Source organism: Equus quagga, chromosome 6 (genome assembly GCF_021613505.1).
Source record: "Equus quagga isolate Etosha38 chromosome 6, UCLA_HA_Equagga_1.0, whole genome shotgun sequence".
NCBI lineage: Eukaryota > Metazoa > Chordata > Mammalia > Perissodactyla > Equidae > Equus > Equus quagga.
Window position 1 is genome coordinate 73,965,905 of NC_060272.1, and position 18,213 is coordinate 73,984,117.

Sequence of the window (18,213 nt, forward strand, 5' to 3'; positions counted from 1 at the left end):
TGCCCTCTGGGGCCGACTTGGTGCACGTTTGGATTTGGAGGATCCCTGCAGTGCATTCTCTGTGTGTTTTGCTCTTTGCTGTCTTCTCCTGCCTGATAAACAACAACTTGGGACTGATTCTTTCCTTCCACTTTGATGCCAACCTCTTTTTATTTTTAAGTTTTGAAGCTGCACAAACTGACTAATTTAAACAGATGCTGGTTTCTGCCAAAGATGGACATGAATAAATTAATTTTCCAGCTCAGAATGAGTACAGTTGAATTTGAGACTCTGTCGGACCTCTGCCTGGTTTTATTTTGTATTATTTCATCTGTTCTTGATTTGTAAATAGCACCTGGATAGCAAGTTATAATGCTTATTTATTTGAAAATGCTTTTTTTTTTTTTTAGCTTAAGCACATTAATCTTAAATTGGAGCTTCTAAAATGAGCCCAGGGGTGCAAGATACAGGTGTAATATTGAGGTATTAAAGCTGTATCACAGTATGAATTATGAAAGTCCACCCAAGTCAAGCCCACTTCCCTCCTCTCATGCAATTCAGGTAGCCAGTACACTAGTTCAGAGAAGGGTTTCATCCTCACTGCCTCTGAGTGGACTAGACAGCTATGACAGTGCCTGAAAGAAAGTGGATCATGCCATCATTTTAAATATTTTTGTCCCCTGGCTATTCTTTTAAAGAACTTTATCCTGTTTAATTGATGGCATTCAAAGGTGTACCACAATCAGTTTATCAAGGAAATAAAGGCTATTGTGACCAGAGGTTTAATGCATTCTTCTAAATGTAATTCTAAAATTTGTCCATTACAAAAATTCCACTTTTGGGGCTGGCCCCATGGTGTAGTGGTTAAGTTCAGCATGCTCCACTTTGGTGACCTGGGTTCACAGGTTTGGATCCCAGGTACCGACCTACACCACTGGTCAGCCATGGTGCAGTGGCAACCCACATACAAAGTAGAGGAAGACTGGCACCAATGTTAGCTCAGGGAAAATCTTCCTCAAGCAAAAAAAGAGGAATATTGGCAACAGATGTTAGTTCAGGAGGCAACTTCCTTGGCAAAAATATAAACAAACAAAAAGTCCACTTTCTCCATATGCAAATGTTAATAGGATATTTTACGGGGATTAAGAAATGGCAAAACTACAGAAGCAAAATTTAGGATCATTTAAAAATATACATCATTTTTAAATCAAGAGAGATTGTAATCTCTTGTTTTAACCTTGCATTTGAGGGGAAAGTGACTTTTTCACCAGTTTAATTATTTTGTTGTTTTCATTTATGATTGATCATTATATGTGACTTGCATGAACTATTGGAAAACAAACTATAATGACCAAAATAGCCATGGCTGAGAACACAGTGGCTGGGCAGTTCAATAGGGGGTGAAAATATGACAACTTTTCAGGCTTGGGAACTCACCAGACTGTTTCCTCCTTTAGGTCAGACTCTGTCCCACGGCTAAACTTGTCTTTCACGTGGGAATTGCTTTTGTCAAGTGTGAAAGAGTAAACAATAGCATTTCCCCAGAATGCCAGTTTTATGGAGCCCCAAATGCTCTGAAAACAATTAGTAACCTGGAAGTTGTCAGCGCAAAGGAAAGAATAATCAATTGTATCTTGAAATTTTACCTATGGCTCTTTTGCCTGGGTCTTTGTTCATTATAAGTCAGTGTGTTCCTTCAGGAAACAATGTCTTAGTACCACAGAACTTAGGGGCCTCAATTTTCACTAAAGCTGAAAAAGCAAATGGAATGATTTAGGAGTTGCTTTTGAAAAAATGGTGAAGTGGACATGCAGAATCTGTCATTTCCTTCTCCTTAAAATTGCAATGTAATTTTTGTGGGGAGGGGAGGGGTGTTATTATTTACAGGAGATGATTTTCAGTATTTCCAAGAGAAAAATTTAAGAATTACATAGAGTAATGAATTATTCACTGTGTAATTAATCCTTCCAGAGAGTTTAAAAAGAAAAAACAGTTGAGTGGCTTTTGTTTTTTATTAGTTACTCTTTTGAGTGTGGAGTAAGGGGAGGATAATGGGAAAAATAGAAAAAAGAGCATTAATATGGAGAATGATTGCGATGGAGTAGAGGGCATGAGGCTGGTTCCTCAGTCCTCATTCCAAATGGAGAAGAGACACTGTGTATTTATGGGACCTAGCAAGTCTCTGGGCCATAACACTGAAAAGTAAAAGAACCTGGTGGTGAGCTATCTTTGGCTACTGACAACCAGCAGAAATATTCTGTTAATTCTGATTTTCTCAGTTTGAAGGGATCAGCTCCACTTTGCTAAATTTTGGAAAGTAGCTACCTATTTCCATCAAATAACTTAGGTTTAAAAAATATGGGTTCAATGTACCTTTCTTATTTAAAATGTCAAAATAGATTACTATAAAGTATAAAGTGGGAATTGATAAAATGATTCCTTGATCAATTGGTCATTTTGAAACTAGCCAAAAATGAGACTCTTCACGTAGGAGAACATTTTTTCAGAAATGGGTACAAAGAAAGAAATCATAATACTGTATGTTTCAGACATGTTTATATGAACTTTGTATTTAATTGAGTGTCTTATGTTTATTCTGCAGCCTTTTTGCTGCTTCTCTTGTCTGAAGTTTTGTGTAGTACAGATAGGGGCTTTGGGCTTCATGATATTTATGTTAAAATAAAATGTTCTCTTTTATATAAGTATTGTTTTCCAATACACCTGTGAGGGAAGCCAAATCTTGTATTGATGATGTTACAGTTTGTAGCTATGAAAATAATTTGGGTGTTGCAGGCCCTATATTCAGACTTCCTTTTTATAATAAGGCCTATGGGCAATGACAGATTATTTTATCATATTTAGTGCATAGAATAGTAAATGTGCTATGGGAAGCTACTAAAAGTATAACTCAGTGAACTGGGTCTGAGTTTTAAATGAGGAAGTTGGCTTGCCACTGTAAAAGATACTAAATAGTAATATGATACTGTTCTTTATTATCTCGTCATGTTTCACTGGTATGTTTGGGGTCTTTACCATGTAAAAATGTCAAAATTGTAATGATCAAGCATGTAAAAGTTATCAAAATTGAAGATTTTGATACATGGCTGCATTTTCTATTAGTTAGAGCTATTTGACAGATTGTACAACATGCAAACACAGAAATATTAAAATGGTTCTGCCTGGGGGTAAAGATAGACAAGGAAAGATACACTGAAACAGGCAAAAGGATCATTGCTATCATCTATCCACACTGTTTGAAGAGTTTATAAATCAGAGTACTTCCTTCAACACTCTTTTTTGCCTTCAGATTTTACTTTGTATGAAATGAGAAAAGACTAATGATAAGCTATAGAAATCCAAGTTTAATGAGAAATCTGTTTCTCCTAACAGATAGTAACTGCCATGTTATACTAAGTCAACATGTTATAAAAAGTTATGTGATAATATACTCTTTAACCTGAGATTTCTAAATTGCTTTAATGAATGCTAATCCTGAGAGTTTCCCTGAAGGAATAAAAAGAGAAAGGTTTTGGGACTGTGTCATCTCTTAGAGCATGGTAATCACTCCTAAGCTGCTTTCACAGTTTTAGTACAATAAGATGAGGACATCAAAAACGGTCAGAGAAAGCTCATACTGTATAATTGAAACCAGTGATGCAGAATGTGTAAGTTATGCCAAAACTCTTTTGATTCTGTTCCAGGATTTGCAACAAGGGGGGAAAAGGATGATTTGGGAGGGTGGGAAAGACATTAGGAGTTGTCTTTATTCCTTTACCTTGGAAGCTTGAGCTACCAATCCAGCACCGGCCTAACTAGAATGTATACACATCAGCAGGACTGACTACTTCAATTAAATAGAGACACTGTACTCACTGGGGGCCTGGGGTACTGCTGTTCCTATGTGGGATTTTAATGTTGTAATGTATTGCATCCTAATGTATTAAATTCATTTTGTTGTACTATATTGGTTGGCATTTTATTAAAATAAATTGTATTGTATCATATTTGTATGTTTTAAGAGAAAATAATATAAAATACAATATTTGTACTATTATATAGTGCAAAAACTATAAATCTGTGCCTCTGCCTCTTGAATTAATCTTTTGGTCACTTGCATTTGGGAAGGGAATGGAGGAAGGAAATAATCAATAAAGCATTCAAAGTTCAAGAAATTCTCCTGTTTGGTCTGCTGCCTTACAATTTAGATTACTGACAGCTGAGTAACACAAATATGCTCACCCTCACAAACACATCAATAAAAATACATACAAAATTATATTAGCTCATCACTATAATACTATATAATTATGTAAAAATTCATTACAAGCCTATACCCAAAATCATGTTTTCACTTAGAGTTCTTAAAATATTGTGCAAAATCATTAGGTTCTTTTGAGAGAAGTAAAGGTTCTCTCAAAAAAAGGAAGGAAACTAGTTGGCCAGGCAAAAACCTTGATATTGAAACTTAAAAATATAGGATTTAGTTCTTGATTTTACTCCGTGTCCTAACAAATTTCAATTTCTTGTAGCAACTTAATAAAGAAGAAGCAGTAGGTTAGCCATAGAGGAGAGACTTAGGGAACAAGATACAAATAAGACCTTATAACTGAGCCTTGCTGTTTCTATATATATTTAAAACGTTGATATGCATATACAATAAAAGAAGAAAATTGATGAGTAATAACAATTCCCTTTCTTTATTCACTAGATCAGGAAGCACCTTACCTCCTGCGAAACCTCAGTGATCACACAGTGCCTATCAGCAGCTCTACCACTTTAGACTGTCACGCTAACGGCGTCCCAGAGCCTCAGATAACCTGGTTTAAAAACAACCACAAAATACAACAAGAACCTGGTAAGAGATCTTTTTCCCTTGTGTTTACTGTTTCTCATTATCCCCTTCTTCCCTTAACACTCCTATCACCTCCTTCCGGTACATCTAGAACCACTTGCCGATAGAGCTGCGAAAAATTGGGCTCTGGTTCATGCTTATATCAACTTCACATGAGGAATATTTGAGCCAGTTCTTATGCAGACCATATTCCTGACCCTATAGAAAGATCCTTATGGAATCTGCCTTACAGAGTGCATTCAGAAAGAAATGGTAAGAGCCACTTAGAAAATGTTTCGGTTCACCTTGACAGCAGGGAAAGTGAAGAGTTAGTTCCTTAGCTTGAGGGTATAGCAGAGCTTTGAATATCTGGCATACATGAAGTTCAGAGTAGATTTATAGTCTTTTTAATTCACCTACACCAATTTTATCAATTTGGTAGAAAGAAGAATATTTTAAAAGATATTTTATAATACTTGTAAAAAATTCTAAACTAATGGTTATGTGTTCATTTCCTTTCCACAGAAAATATATTTAAAAACAGATAGGCTTAAATCAGCCAGCCCCAATGGTCTAGTGGTTAAGATCCAGCACTCTCACCACGGCGACCCCAGTGCATTTCCTGCTCAGGGAACCACACCACCATCTGTTGGTTGTCATACTGTCATGGCTGTGTGTTGCTGTGATGCTGAAAGCTGTATCACTGGTAGTTCGAATACCAGCAGGGTCACCCATGGTGGACAGGTTTCAGCTTCCAGACTAAGACAGACTAGGAAGAAGGACCTGGCCACCCCTTTCTGAAAAAATTGCCCATGAAAACCCTGTGAATAGCAGTAGAGCATTGTCTGATGTAGCGCTGGAGAGTGAAAGGATGGCGCAAAAAAACTGGGCAGGGTTCCGCTCTGCCATACACAGGGTTGCTACGAGTCAGAGTTGACTCAATAGCATCAACAACAAAAACTGAAATCATTAAGTATAAGCACTATCTATTGCCTGCCTCATAATTCCATGGTTAAATAAGATTAAAATGAACTTATTTATAATTTTGATTAATAATTACATTTATATTAAAAATAAAATTGCCATTTATTTGTAATATCCCAACAACCTAAATGAAATAACTGGCAGTATGGAGTGGTCTTTAAATGTAAGTCCTGTACTCAAAATCAAAATGAAATCTCCATTTGAGTTTGATGCACAGAAAGGGGTTGTGGTATAACATCTCCAATTTCAAGATATTTACAAATGTCTTAGGACTTACACTCAGCAGGTCCAAAACTGATCACATCACATCATTTTTCTCCGTAAAGCAGTACCTCCTCTTGTACTGACATCATATACTTCATCATCCAAACTAGAAGGTAATGACCTCTCCTTCACCCTATTCCTCTAATCAATCCCCAGGCTAAGCAGGTTATACCGACTACACACTAAATATTTCTCAAAACCTTCTTTTCCTCTGCTTTCCTATTGTCATTCTCTTGGTTCAGATGTTCACTATGCAGCCCCTGAACATCTGCAGCAGTCTCCTAACTGGTCTCCCTACCTCTCTTTTCTCTCTTTGCATCTGTTTCCCACACAGCTATATAAAATGCAGCTGGGAACATGTCACTTCCCTGTTTCAAGTCTTCCATTGGCTCTCCATCACACAGGACCGAGTTCAAGCACAGAGAAGGCGTTCAACGACTGGCTCTGCCTACTCCTACAACTCTATGCTCACCTCCCCTGCTTTGAACTTTATATTCTAGCAATTTCCAAACTCTTATAGATCATCACACACGTTATGCTGTTTCAACCTCCTATGCTTTTTTTTATTCTTGTGTCCCCTCTGCCTGGAGTACTTTCCCTTCATCTAATGCCTACCCATCCCTTAAGACCAAGATCAAGAGTGTTCTCCCTCCAGAAAACCTTACTCAACTTCTGCGAAGAGGAGGCAGGTCCTCTATGAGTCTTTATTATTTATGAATGTTTCTATTCTCTCTCACGGAGTTGTTTTCTGATCATCAGTTTATATGTGTCTGTATTATCTATGCATATTGCTTCCACTCTTACTATATAGTATCATCAGTTTATGTGTATGCTGTCTTACCACGTGTGTATCAACATACGCCATCATCCTGAAGGCAAACAGTGTATCCTTGTCTTATTTGTATCCTTCTTACTTGTCTTTTTATCCTCAGACCTGGAATAGTGCTTGGCAATCAATAAATGTTTCATGAATGAATGAATGAATGAATGAATGAATGAATGTTTTTCAGAAAATCTTATTCTACCCTTAGCAAGTTCACTTGGTAGCACAAATGCCTAGACTTGGGGGTACGGGCTCTATCACAGACTTTTTAAAGGTAAAGGGACCTTTGGAATATCTTCAGGCCCATTTGTGGAACATAAAATTTAGACCCAAAGAGGTAAAATGATTTGCCCAAGATGACACACTATTAAGATGGGTAGTTTCATAGAAAACTAATTCTTTGAGATATTCTACCAAAATAAAAGGATAAATGAATACACGAATAAATAAATAGCTTGTGAAACAACACCTGTAATATCCTCCCATTAGAGATTCAGAGTTCACATTAGTATATCAAAGGCCCAAGGAAGTGCTGTACTACATAAATCAGGTAAACTATGCTTTTAAGCTCTGTATTACCCAAACTTACTTATATTTTAAGCAAATACAAAATACATTTTAAGAAGTGTTAATGTAAGATGTTGGGTGGTTCTTTGAAAGAAGTAAATTTGACAAGTTCAGTTTTCATACTTTGAATGTGAGTTAAAGTATTAGAGTTGACCCAATTTTGAAAGCTCATGACCATTCTGGAACTAGAGCATAGACAAAGCAAGAGAATGTGCCAAGGCAGTTACTACACACAGAAAAAGGTTATGAGGTGTTAGGGAGAGTTTGAGTCCTAACATTGCCCTCATGGGTCAGAGAATTTGGGCAACTCACTTATCCTTATTCTCTGAGCCTCTATTTCCTTATTTATAAAACTGGGATAATACTGACCACAGGGATGTAGTGAGGTTTAACTGAGTTAACATAACTAAAGTGACCCATAGTGATGGCTTAGTCAGTGCCACCTTCTCATCAATCTCGTTTATACAAAAATTGGCCAATGAGTTGTCAGAATTCGTTGGAAGGTGTCAGAGGGTTAATTAATGTCAGCTCAAATGTCAAACAACTCTACATCTAATAAATCTTCCTCCCAGCTTTCTTTGATGTTCTGAGGGCCAAAAGAAGAATATCTAAAAAGAATCTTATGTAAATTCTTTATAAATCTTTATCATTCTAATATGCTATTAGCATTTATTGAGTTCAACTGCACTGAGTTGTCAATTTTATCTCTTTTCCCTTTATTCATTCTTTAAAACTACTATAGCCTTTTGGAAAGGAATTTCTTAATTTTTTTGAGATACTCTTTTACATGTATACAGTATTTATAAAATTTCATAAGTAAGATTGCCATTTGATGCAGCAAATTCAGCAGCCAATGCAATATGCTCTTTGACTAGGACCCTTATGTCCATGCATATAGACATCTTCAAAAATACCAATTCTTTTATGGTATATCTTTTTATAAACCTATGAGTACAGATTACAGGTACCCAAAGCAATAAACCTTGACTCACTGGTTGTTCCAAAGCCTAAATGGAAAAACATCAAGATGACAGCCTGAAAAAGACTGAAAACTAGTTCATCATATACTAAGCCTTTGGAAAGCTAGACAGTTTTAAAACCCTGAGAATAAACTGTACATCCTTTAGAGACTTGAGATGCATCTCTTATATGAAGCCTGGCAACTCAAAAAGAATTTATATTCTGAGAGTATTTTAGTGACCTTGGATCATTGATAGGATCCAGCCCATTATCACTGTTATTTGTTAAATGACAACTTACTCTATTCCAAAGAAAATGTGAGAGAGGAAGCAGGGCACACACAAGAGTTCACGATCTAGACAAGTGGCCGTAAAACACCTGCTGAAAGAACATAGTGGAGTAGAATTTTTTTCCTTCCTTTTCATTTCCTTTCAGGAAAACCTTTCAGTAGGGCACAGTCATTCCATAGAAGAAATGCAATTTCAAGAAAGTGTTATGAAAGCTGAGTAGTAAATTCTTGGGCCAAAGGGCATCAAGCAGGAACAAAAGGGATCCTAAGCACGCAGGCACAGGAAAGCATGAGCACAGGGGGCATGAGGCAATCTCCACTACAGCAACTCAAATGAGAAGAAAATGGGCATCCTGGAAACCACGCTGCCTGACAACCCCCAGAACAGGCTCCCTGCTGCCAGCCACACAACCCCTAGCTTTTCAGGGCCTCAACTGCCCGGCCCCACCCTACTAACTGATTCGCTCCCACTACCCCTGACCTCTGTACTCTCCTCTTCTCCCCTCAGCCTCTGGGCCATAGAGGCGCCTTCACTAGGGATCCTCCTTTCACATTCCAGTGCACAGTGACTCTTCCCTTTCTCCGATGTCCAGGTTTATTTACAATTCATGTCACAGAGTGCATCACCTCGTTGTTCTCGTTTTATCTGTGCTTATTTTTAAAACCTTTGAAGATAGATATAATGTCTTAATGTCTTCTCTATTAAAAACAGTAATAGATTTACTGAGCCTTCACAGGTACTAAGGCACTGTGTTAGGAATTTTACAAATATGTCATTTACTTTTCACAACTATCACCTGAGGTAGGTACTGTTATTAAATGCTTTCCATAGATGTATTTTAACTTAACAAGCACACATTACGTGCCCAGTACTGTTCTAAATACTTTACTAATATTAATTTGTTTAGTGCCCTAAGAATTCTATGAAGTTTGCTAAATTATGATGCCTGTTTTACAGACCAAAAGATGAGGAAGCAGAGACATAGACAGGAGAAATAACTGGCTCCAGGTCAGAGTTAGAAGGTAGCAGACCAAAGTTCAAACCAGAAGACGACTCCTGAGCCTGTGCTCCCACACTCAACATGTGGAGCCGAACATCAGTCCTCACCAGAGTACAAATAGGCAGTGGTTGTAAATGACCTCATGGGCATTAACAAGCACGTATTTAAAACAATGAATAGTTTCTCATTTCCAACCCTTGAAGATTAAGCTTCCTAAAGACTATAGTTTATTTTAAAAATTTACTTATTAAAAATACTTAAAGCATATTAAAAATATTTAAAGCATTTTTTAAAAAGTAGACAATCCATGTATAAAGTTAAAAGTTATTCTGAACACAAATCCAGTTACTTACACGTTTTGAAAGATCCAGAATTCATTGCATATTAGCCCAACACTCTTTTACTCATTCAACAAACATTTATAAGGCACTACTTTGTGTTTGGTGCTGTGCTAGGCTCTGCGAATAGAGCAGTGAACAAGAAAACTAAAATCTGAATAACAAAATATCTAAAGTAATTAATTTGTATACGTGTTTAAATGAATACAGCTTCTTCAAGCAGCACCATGTGTGTCCTAACTTATTCACTATCATCACATCAACTGGGCACCAGAGTTAATGAGTCTAAAAATGGAATGACGCAAATTAATAAACATGACAAGTAGAAAATATTATGGCTCAATCAGGACTAAAATATCTTTAATGCAGTAGATAATTGAAAAAATACTTTTCCTTTGTGCTTAAATGCTGCACATACAACAGGTTCTAAATCATTAATGTTAGCTGAATACACAGAATGGAAGAGCAATAAAGAGGAAATAAGAGAAAATATGTGAGAAGTAATAAAGGTGGCAGAACATCCAAATCAGAACCGAGTAACGAAGCTACGAGCAACTATTAGAAGGGACTGAGAGGTGCAAAGTGTTGAAAGGAGAAGGTAATTTGACGCATATTTACTTTGAAGAGACAAGTGAAAATGGACTAGCTGAAGTAAGTATAATATAAAGGGCCAGACATTAACAAAAAACGTAATGTGAAAGGACCAATACCAAAAAAGCACCAGACAAGAGCTCTCCGCTGGAGACGAAGTCTATTTGACAGTGGCTACTTTGAGTACAGTTTGATTCTTAGGGGTACGCAGACAGCAAAGCTCCTTTAAGAAACAGTCATTTCTGTTGGGCTAAAAATTTAAAGGGTTTGCACCCAGACTTGAAACAATGGTATGAAGTCACCTTGGAGAATGTATGACTCCCCCGAGCATCTTCATTACTTCTCCAGTCACCCACCCAAAGGACTAGCAGCTCCTCCAAAATGATCAAAAAGTCACCTTTCTACCTGACCCTCTTCCCAGATTCTCCAATGAGGTCCTAAAAATGTTTCAAGCTGTGACAGGTGGCAACTTACTTCATGGTGGCACTGTGAGGCATCAAGATAAGTTTGCAAAGCAGATATGGCAGAAGGTTCATCTAGCTTAGTTTTACTCTGATGTAAGCTCAAACCATCTCACAAATGATTGTGCAGAGAAAAACGGGGGTTCTGAAAAAGTCATTGAAATGCTGAAAAAAGTAACAAGCTCTCCTCTGAAAATATTTAAGAGAACAGAAGGCAATGTTAATCTGAGATGTATTTAGTAAAGCCTGCTTGAACCGAGAAACTATCATCAAACTATTACTTAAACTAAATTTCTATGACAGAAAAACATTTTCAGAATATTTTCAGATTAAGGCAGTAGGATTAGAACAAGGAGTTTAGAAAGAATAAATTCTGTCTTAAATAGAGTGAGGATGGAACAGGAGAGAACCACCCTAACCCACTGATTAATATTCCTTCCTAAATGGGATCTTGGTCACTGGGACCACTTATATAATGACCTGAAAGGGACATCTTTCCTGTCACCACTATATCACCGACACCAAATATCTGCACCCATAAGTGCATATTCAGATCAAGGTGACCTACTGTCCTAGTACCTGGAGGGACAGAATTAAATGTGAAGTGTAAAGTGGTTTTCATAGATCTGGGAAAGATCTTAAGGAAAAGTAGAAGAGAGATATAAATGAGGATGTTAATGCCTAGTGATGATAAACTATCTGTCACCCTCAGGCTATAAGAATCAGCAGCTTTGCTTGATTTCTTAGTAATAATAAAATTTAGAAATGTCAATAACTTTTTGCAAAACTTGAGTAGTAATTACCTTTTCTTTCTCATGAAACTTACTCTATGGTGCATAAAGAATTAAGAAGTATTGCAGTGGGGCCAGCCCAGTGGCAGAGCGGTTAAGTGCGCATGTTCTGCTTCGGTGGCCCAGGGTTCACCGGTTCGGATCCCAGGTGTGGACATGGCACCGCTTGGCACGCCATGCTGTGGTAGGCATCCCACATATAAAGTAGAGGAAGATGGGCATGGATGTTAGCTCAGGGCCAGTCTTGCTCAGCAAAAAGAGGATTGGCAGCAGTTTGCTCAGGGATAATCTTCCTCAAAAAAAAAAAAAATAAAAAGAAGTATTGCAGAAAAGAAATATGTCCAAGGGGCTGGCCTGGTGGCATAGTTGTGGGTTCATGCACTCTGCTTCGGTGGCCCGGGGTTCTCGGGTTTGGATCCTGGGCATGGACCTACACACCGCTTGTCAAGCACGCTGCACACTGTGGTGGCATCCTGTATACAAAATAGAGGAAGGTTGGCACAGATGTTAGCTCAGGGACAATCTCCCTCAAGCAAAAAGAGGAAGATTGGTAACAGATGTTAGCTCAGGGCCAATCTTCCTCACCAAAATAAATAAATAAGTAAATAAATAAATAAAAAAAAAGAACTGTGTCCAAGATTCCCAGGTGCACAAAGGGCAGTGCGTGGGAAGGCAAGTTGGCTGTTCCATTTATCACCTGCACTGAGCCAGTCAATCTGCTGATGTGATTGGCTAAGCAGCTATTCTCATCGTTCCTTTCTCTTCAATATGTGCCTTTAAGGTAAGGGTGTCCATGTACCCAGACCCAGAAGGGCCAAGCTTCACTGGTAGATATACCAGTAGCGCTTCTCCTCTGCCAGAATCTTCAAACAAGTTCTCAAGGTTTAGTTGTACCTCTGACAAGAATATAAGCATGAGGGACATCCTGAACATGTTATAGAATCAAGGCTCAGTTCTTTTTTAAGGATAAATTTCCATTTAGAAGTTGAAGAGAAAGGAATGGAATTAAGGAAGGAGTGTAGTCAGATTTACAGCAGGGAAAACATTTAATTGGTTGGAGCTGCCAGAGTTCAGAGCTACAAGCCCAACCCCAGACAAAAGAAGGGGCCTGACTTTAACCACAGCCCCTAAGGTGTGAAAAAATGAAGAATGTTACTTTATGCACTTTCTACTGCTCTGCAATTACTTGTTAATGATTGGCTAGTTCAAGGAGACTGAAAAGTACAGCTGTAGACTTCTACGGTTTACATCCAGAAAAGTAAAGTAACCCATGAGGAGAGTCCCATTTTGTATTGGAAATCAATAGAAATTATTTATGGAGAGTCAATCTTGACCCCTAAAATATCTCTATTGTCAAGTTCCAGCTTATTTAGGTCTTGCACATACATACATACACACATACATACATAGCATCATATTATCTCCTAATGCTTTGCCCAAAGAAAATTTCTTGGATGTATTTTCCAGTATAGCATCTTCATCCCCATTCAGCCCAGAGAAGCCTCCTGAAAGCTAGAGCCAACTGAGGATCACACATTAGGCAGCACAAATCCATTCATATAAATAGCAGGGCCCTCTGCTAGTTGTTTAAGTTTGGTCGTGTGCCTTTTTAAAAGTCCCCTTGAATTTTCATATGAAAAATTCAGAATGTAAGAAATGGGAAAGAACTTGCAAATGTGGGCATCGCTTTAGAAAGCGCCTCTCCCTCTTTTTTTTATTGTGGCAAAAAACACATAACACAAATTTTACCATTTTAACCATTTTAAAGTGCACAATTTAGTGATGCTAAGTATATTCACAATGTTGTGAAACCATCACCACTGGCTAGTTTCAGAACCTTTTCATCACCTCAAACGGAAACCTCATACCCATTAAAGCTTCTCCTTTTTGACTGTGAATTAACCTCCTCTTCTGATTCTTTTTGTGACCCCTGCAACACACGGAACTGTAGTTTGAGCACGGCCAAGATGAGCAGCTTGTTTTGCCTGAAGAGCAGTTGATGCTTGAGGGACCAGTGGCAGAGAAAAGAAATGAGGGGAAAAAAAAAAACAAAGACGAGAGAAATAAAGAAATATGGGACTATGATGGAGAAGGAGGGAGGGCAGACTCTCTCAGCAGTCATCCCAGAGATCTCAGGACTATATCCTGTCCAAAGTCACTAACCCCCCAACTAAGAGCAACTGTCCAGGCTCTTAGAGTGGGAGGGGTTCTCAATCCCCAATCTACAATTTGCTGCTTACAATGAAGACTGGGTGACTAAAGAAGGAAAACTTACACACTACCTTAGCTAAGTTTGCTCCTCTATCCCTTAGCAAAATAATCAGATGAGGTTTTTCTATTTTTTTTTAGAATTTGTAAGTCCAGAATTTGTATGGAAACCTCTCCTCCCCCCAAGTACAAACTTGACAGAGTTTAATCAGGACCTAAAATGACACACAGCGATGCAGCTGGGGTCACTGCTATGCCCAACTCAATTAAGGAAAATATGCAAACAAATATATTCTCAGCTAACCTATTCAGTGAACTCAGCCCATCACTTACATGACTGTAAATCACTGCTGAAAAAGTCAAATCAAGAAAGGTCATTCCTCCTCGCTCCCATATTCAAGTGGTAAACTTGATTTTTGCATAATCTCCTGCTACTAAGGACCATTAAACAGCTCAAGTAGCCATCTCATTCACTCCATCATAATTAAGCTGACCATCACTGAAAAATAAAATAGAACACAGAGAACATACTATATATGAAGCCCCCCCCCCCAACACACACACTGTAGGGGCCCAGGCTTTTGATGGGATGGGTTTTGGTTTGTCCTTTTATTGTTTTAATCCAAAATTGTAAATTTGTTAAGTATAAATCTACTTTTCTTGCTTCAAAAATATTTTATCATTCTATACATAGTCAACATTATTGTAAAGTTTTGCAAATGTTTAAGTATTTGGATCTATACAGTTTTTAAATGTTCATTTGGTGGCTCTTTGCTGATGTTAAAGAGGCCTACAATTTCATTTTTAAAACTACCGTTATTTATTTTAATTAAATAAGTAGTACATGATTATATTTTCATTGTAAAAGATCACATAGTATGGAAATAGAATAAGCTATAAAAATTTCCGTTATGGAGAATTAACATGTGCTAACAGTTTGATGTATATTTTGTCAACAACATTTCCAATTTTTACCTATATACGTGCATATATACAAATGTGGAGCATGTGTATATATATGTGGGGCAAATGTGAGGTGAATGATAAATGGGATTCAGTCATTCAGTCATTCAACAGCTATTCACTGAGAGCCAACTCTGTGCCAGGAATATATTAGATGCTGGGAATGAGCCAGGGACCTTGAATTTACTTTCTAATGGAAAAGTACAGGTAATAAATTTAACAAACAAAACTATAAGCATGTAGCATACAGTCAGATAGCGATAACTGCTACGATGAACAAAACAAGATAATGGATTACAGAGAGTGACAGTAGTGTGGTTATATGGGAAAGCTAGCATCTCTAAGATAAATTTGAGTTGAGATCATACTATGTGTTTTATGACTTGCTTTTATCACAATATATCTGGGAGGTCTTTCTATGTCAGTACCTATTATTCTGCCTCATTCTTTTTAGCAGCCATACACTATATTATGGTATGTATTCTTGTAATTTATTTAGCTATTCTGCTGCTGATGGAAAAACACTTTCTTGACTTTAACATCTTATGCAGTGCAATACTATTTCTCTGTCTTAAAACGGTCATAGAAATCCTACTTCACTACACGCAGGAAGGCCACTTTAAGGGAATGGCTATATCCCGCACTACAAATGCATCCAACCTCATGGTGGGGCTATGGAAAATCTGAACACACCACAAGAATTTATTGGGGGAGGGATCAATGCACGTATGTGTATGTGTGTGTGCATGCACGTGTGTGTGTTTACAATTTATAGATATACATAGTTGATGGCTAACGTCTTACAGCCAATAACCAGAGAGTTAGCACCACTTGACATACTTTTTGAGTGCTTGAATCATCTTGAAATACTTCATTAGAACAACAACAAAGTACACAATGAAAGGGCACAAAAATGCTTTTCATTTTTATAAGTTTAGAAATACATGTGCTTTTGGCACAGTTTCAAGGTGCTCACTTCAACCATGACCCCTTCAAGTGAATCAGTTTACAATTTCTTGAAAGCTTTTGGAAACTATTCTGTTATCATAATCCAATTTTGTAAGTTAAACTAGGGAAGCAATAGACATTATCCCAAATGAAAGGACCTTTGTTTTTGGCTTTTCCCTTACTCAGTGGTTATATAGAGAGGAATATTATACAGCTTTTTTCACCACTGTCCTCAATCTTATTCTTTTCTAAGAGCTCCTCTTCTTTCTCTGTCTTTTTCATGGCTAAAGAGCAAATAGACTCATCAGGGATCACATTACCCATCAGATCTCCTTTAGATCATATGTTTTAAACATCTCATAATTCACTTCCAACTTAACACATTACTATAAGGCTGCTTTTCATTATGCCTCAGATTATTCCACACTTCATCAACTTCTTTGTTCTCACATCCACAAGGCTTTGCCATGAGGCTTCACCTTAGGGTAAAATTCTCAATAGAGAAGGAAGAAGCCACATGGTAACCATTTGAAAATACTGGAATCATTCATCTTTTTAGTGACATTTAATGAGTCCATTACCCTTCACTTCCCAATTTTGTCAGACTTTGCAGTTTACTAAACTTGGATTTCTCGCACCCAGACATAGTTTTCCAAACCTCCAAAGTCTGACTGGATATATAAAATCTCCCTTGTGTTCTTTGTGGGAAGTCAATCAGACATCCTGTCTCTAGTTTCCTTGGGTTGCCTTAGCCATCTTGAATCTATATTTTGGTTCTTCTGGTCCTTAGTTCAGATTCAGCTCTTAGCTAATCAATTCCTTTAAGAGCTACCAATATAAAAGTATGATTATTTACTATGTACCTAGCTACCATTTATTGAAAACATATCATGCTAATTTCAAAGAATTTATCATTTAGCTGGAGAGCCAAGACTATCATGACAATAGCAAACAAAATTTACTTTTTATTTTACTAAATCTGACAAACATATATTAATTACCTACCATGAGCCAGATATTTTACTATATTCTAGAGAAAGTAAAAATTAGCTAAACTTAGTCCTTACCTTTGAAAAAGTTACACATAATAGGTACAAAGTCAATTCATAAGCATGCAACATGAATGGTATAAAATTCCACCGGATACAAATTAGCACATCCAATTTGTGTGATCAGGGGAGGCTTTATAGAGAAGATGTCATTTGAATTGGACTTTGATGGGTGAAGACGAGAGTTTTGATGATGCCGATTAATTTGGCCAAATTGGATGGACATAATGTTCTCTAAGTCAGGAGTACAGATGCTCAACTATGCAAAAAAAACAAGCCACTGGTCAGACTACTAGGCCAATTTAGGAAAGCAACAAGTCAGATTTTTGTGTAAGGATCAGGAGGCAAACACACGGTGTGCATTTATTTAATCAAATAGGTGAAACCAAAAGCTGTACAGATTTATTTACTCAGTGGTGAATTGGATTAAAGTTCTATTCTATGCTCTTTCATGGGCAATACGGTATTTATATATAAAATGCCAAGATTGGGGCTGGCCTGGTGGCACAGTAGTTAAGTTCCCACGTTCTGCTTCAGCGGCCCAGGATTCACCAGTTTGGATCCTGGGTGCGGATGTGTGCACTGCTTGTCAAGCCATGCTGTGGTAGGCGTCCCACATATAAAGTAGAGGAAGATGGGCATGGATGTTAGCTCAGGGCCAGTCTTCCTCAGCAAAAAAGAGGAGGATTGGCAGCAGATGTTAGCTCAGGGCTAATCTTCCTCAAAAAAATAAGTAAATCAAATAAATCAATTAAAATGCCAAGATTGTCCTTCACCTTCTGGTATCATGGGAAGAAATAAAATTATTTACAAAGTCTCTTGAAAATACTAAAAACTGAAGGGGTCGGACATACTGTATGCCTAAAATTTAGACTGCATCTCATGGATAAATATATAGACCAATATTATCACAAACTCTGATCCACAACCCTCATCAGCAACCAACACAATAGGCAATTCGAGTCCTTATACTGAGACTCATCATCAGATTCCTTGGAGTACATTACAAGTTCCTGCAAAAACAACTCAGTGTAAAGTTTTACTTGACCCTTTGGGACTAATGTTTTAGCAGATCTATGAAACTACCTGAGTTTACATTTCTAAGCTCTAGGAACTGGAGCTCTTTGAATCTTGAGATAATAACATTAAATGACAAACAATTTTAC

The 18,213-nt window shown here is 37.5% G+C and overlaps 1 protein-coding gene across 2 annotated transcripts in view; it reads left to right on the top strand.

Annotated features, from left to right (window-relative positions):
* Positions 1–18,213, top strand: part of FLT1 (fms related receptor tyrosine kinase 1) — a 171,755-nt gene that overhangs the window by 92,683 nt on the left and 60,859 nt on the right. For both annotated transcript variants that reach the window (XM_046665096.1, XM_046665098.1), the window contains exon 14: positions 4,688–4,834. In XM_046665096.1, the coding sequence (XP_046521052.1) occupies positions 4,688–4,834 (147 nt within the window). The remainder of the gene's footprint in view (positions 1–4,687; positions 4,835–18,213) is intronic.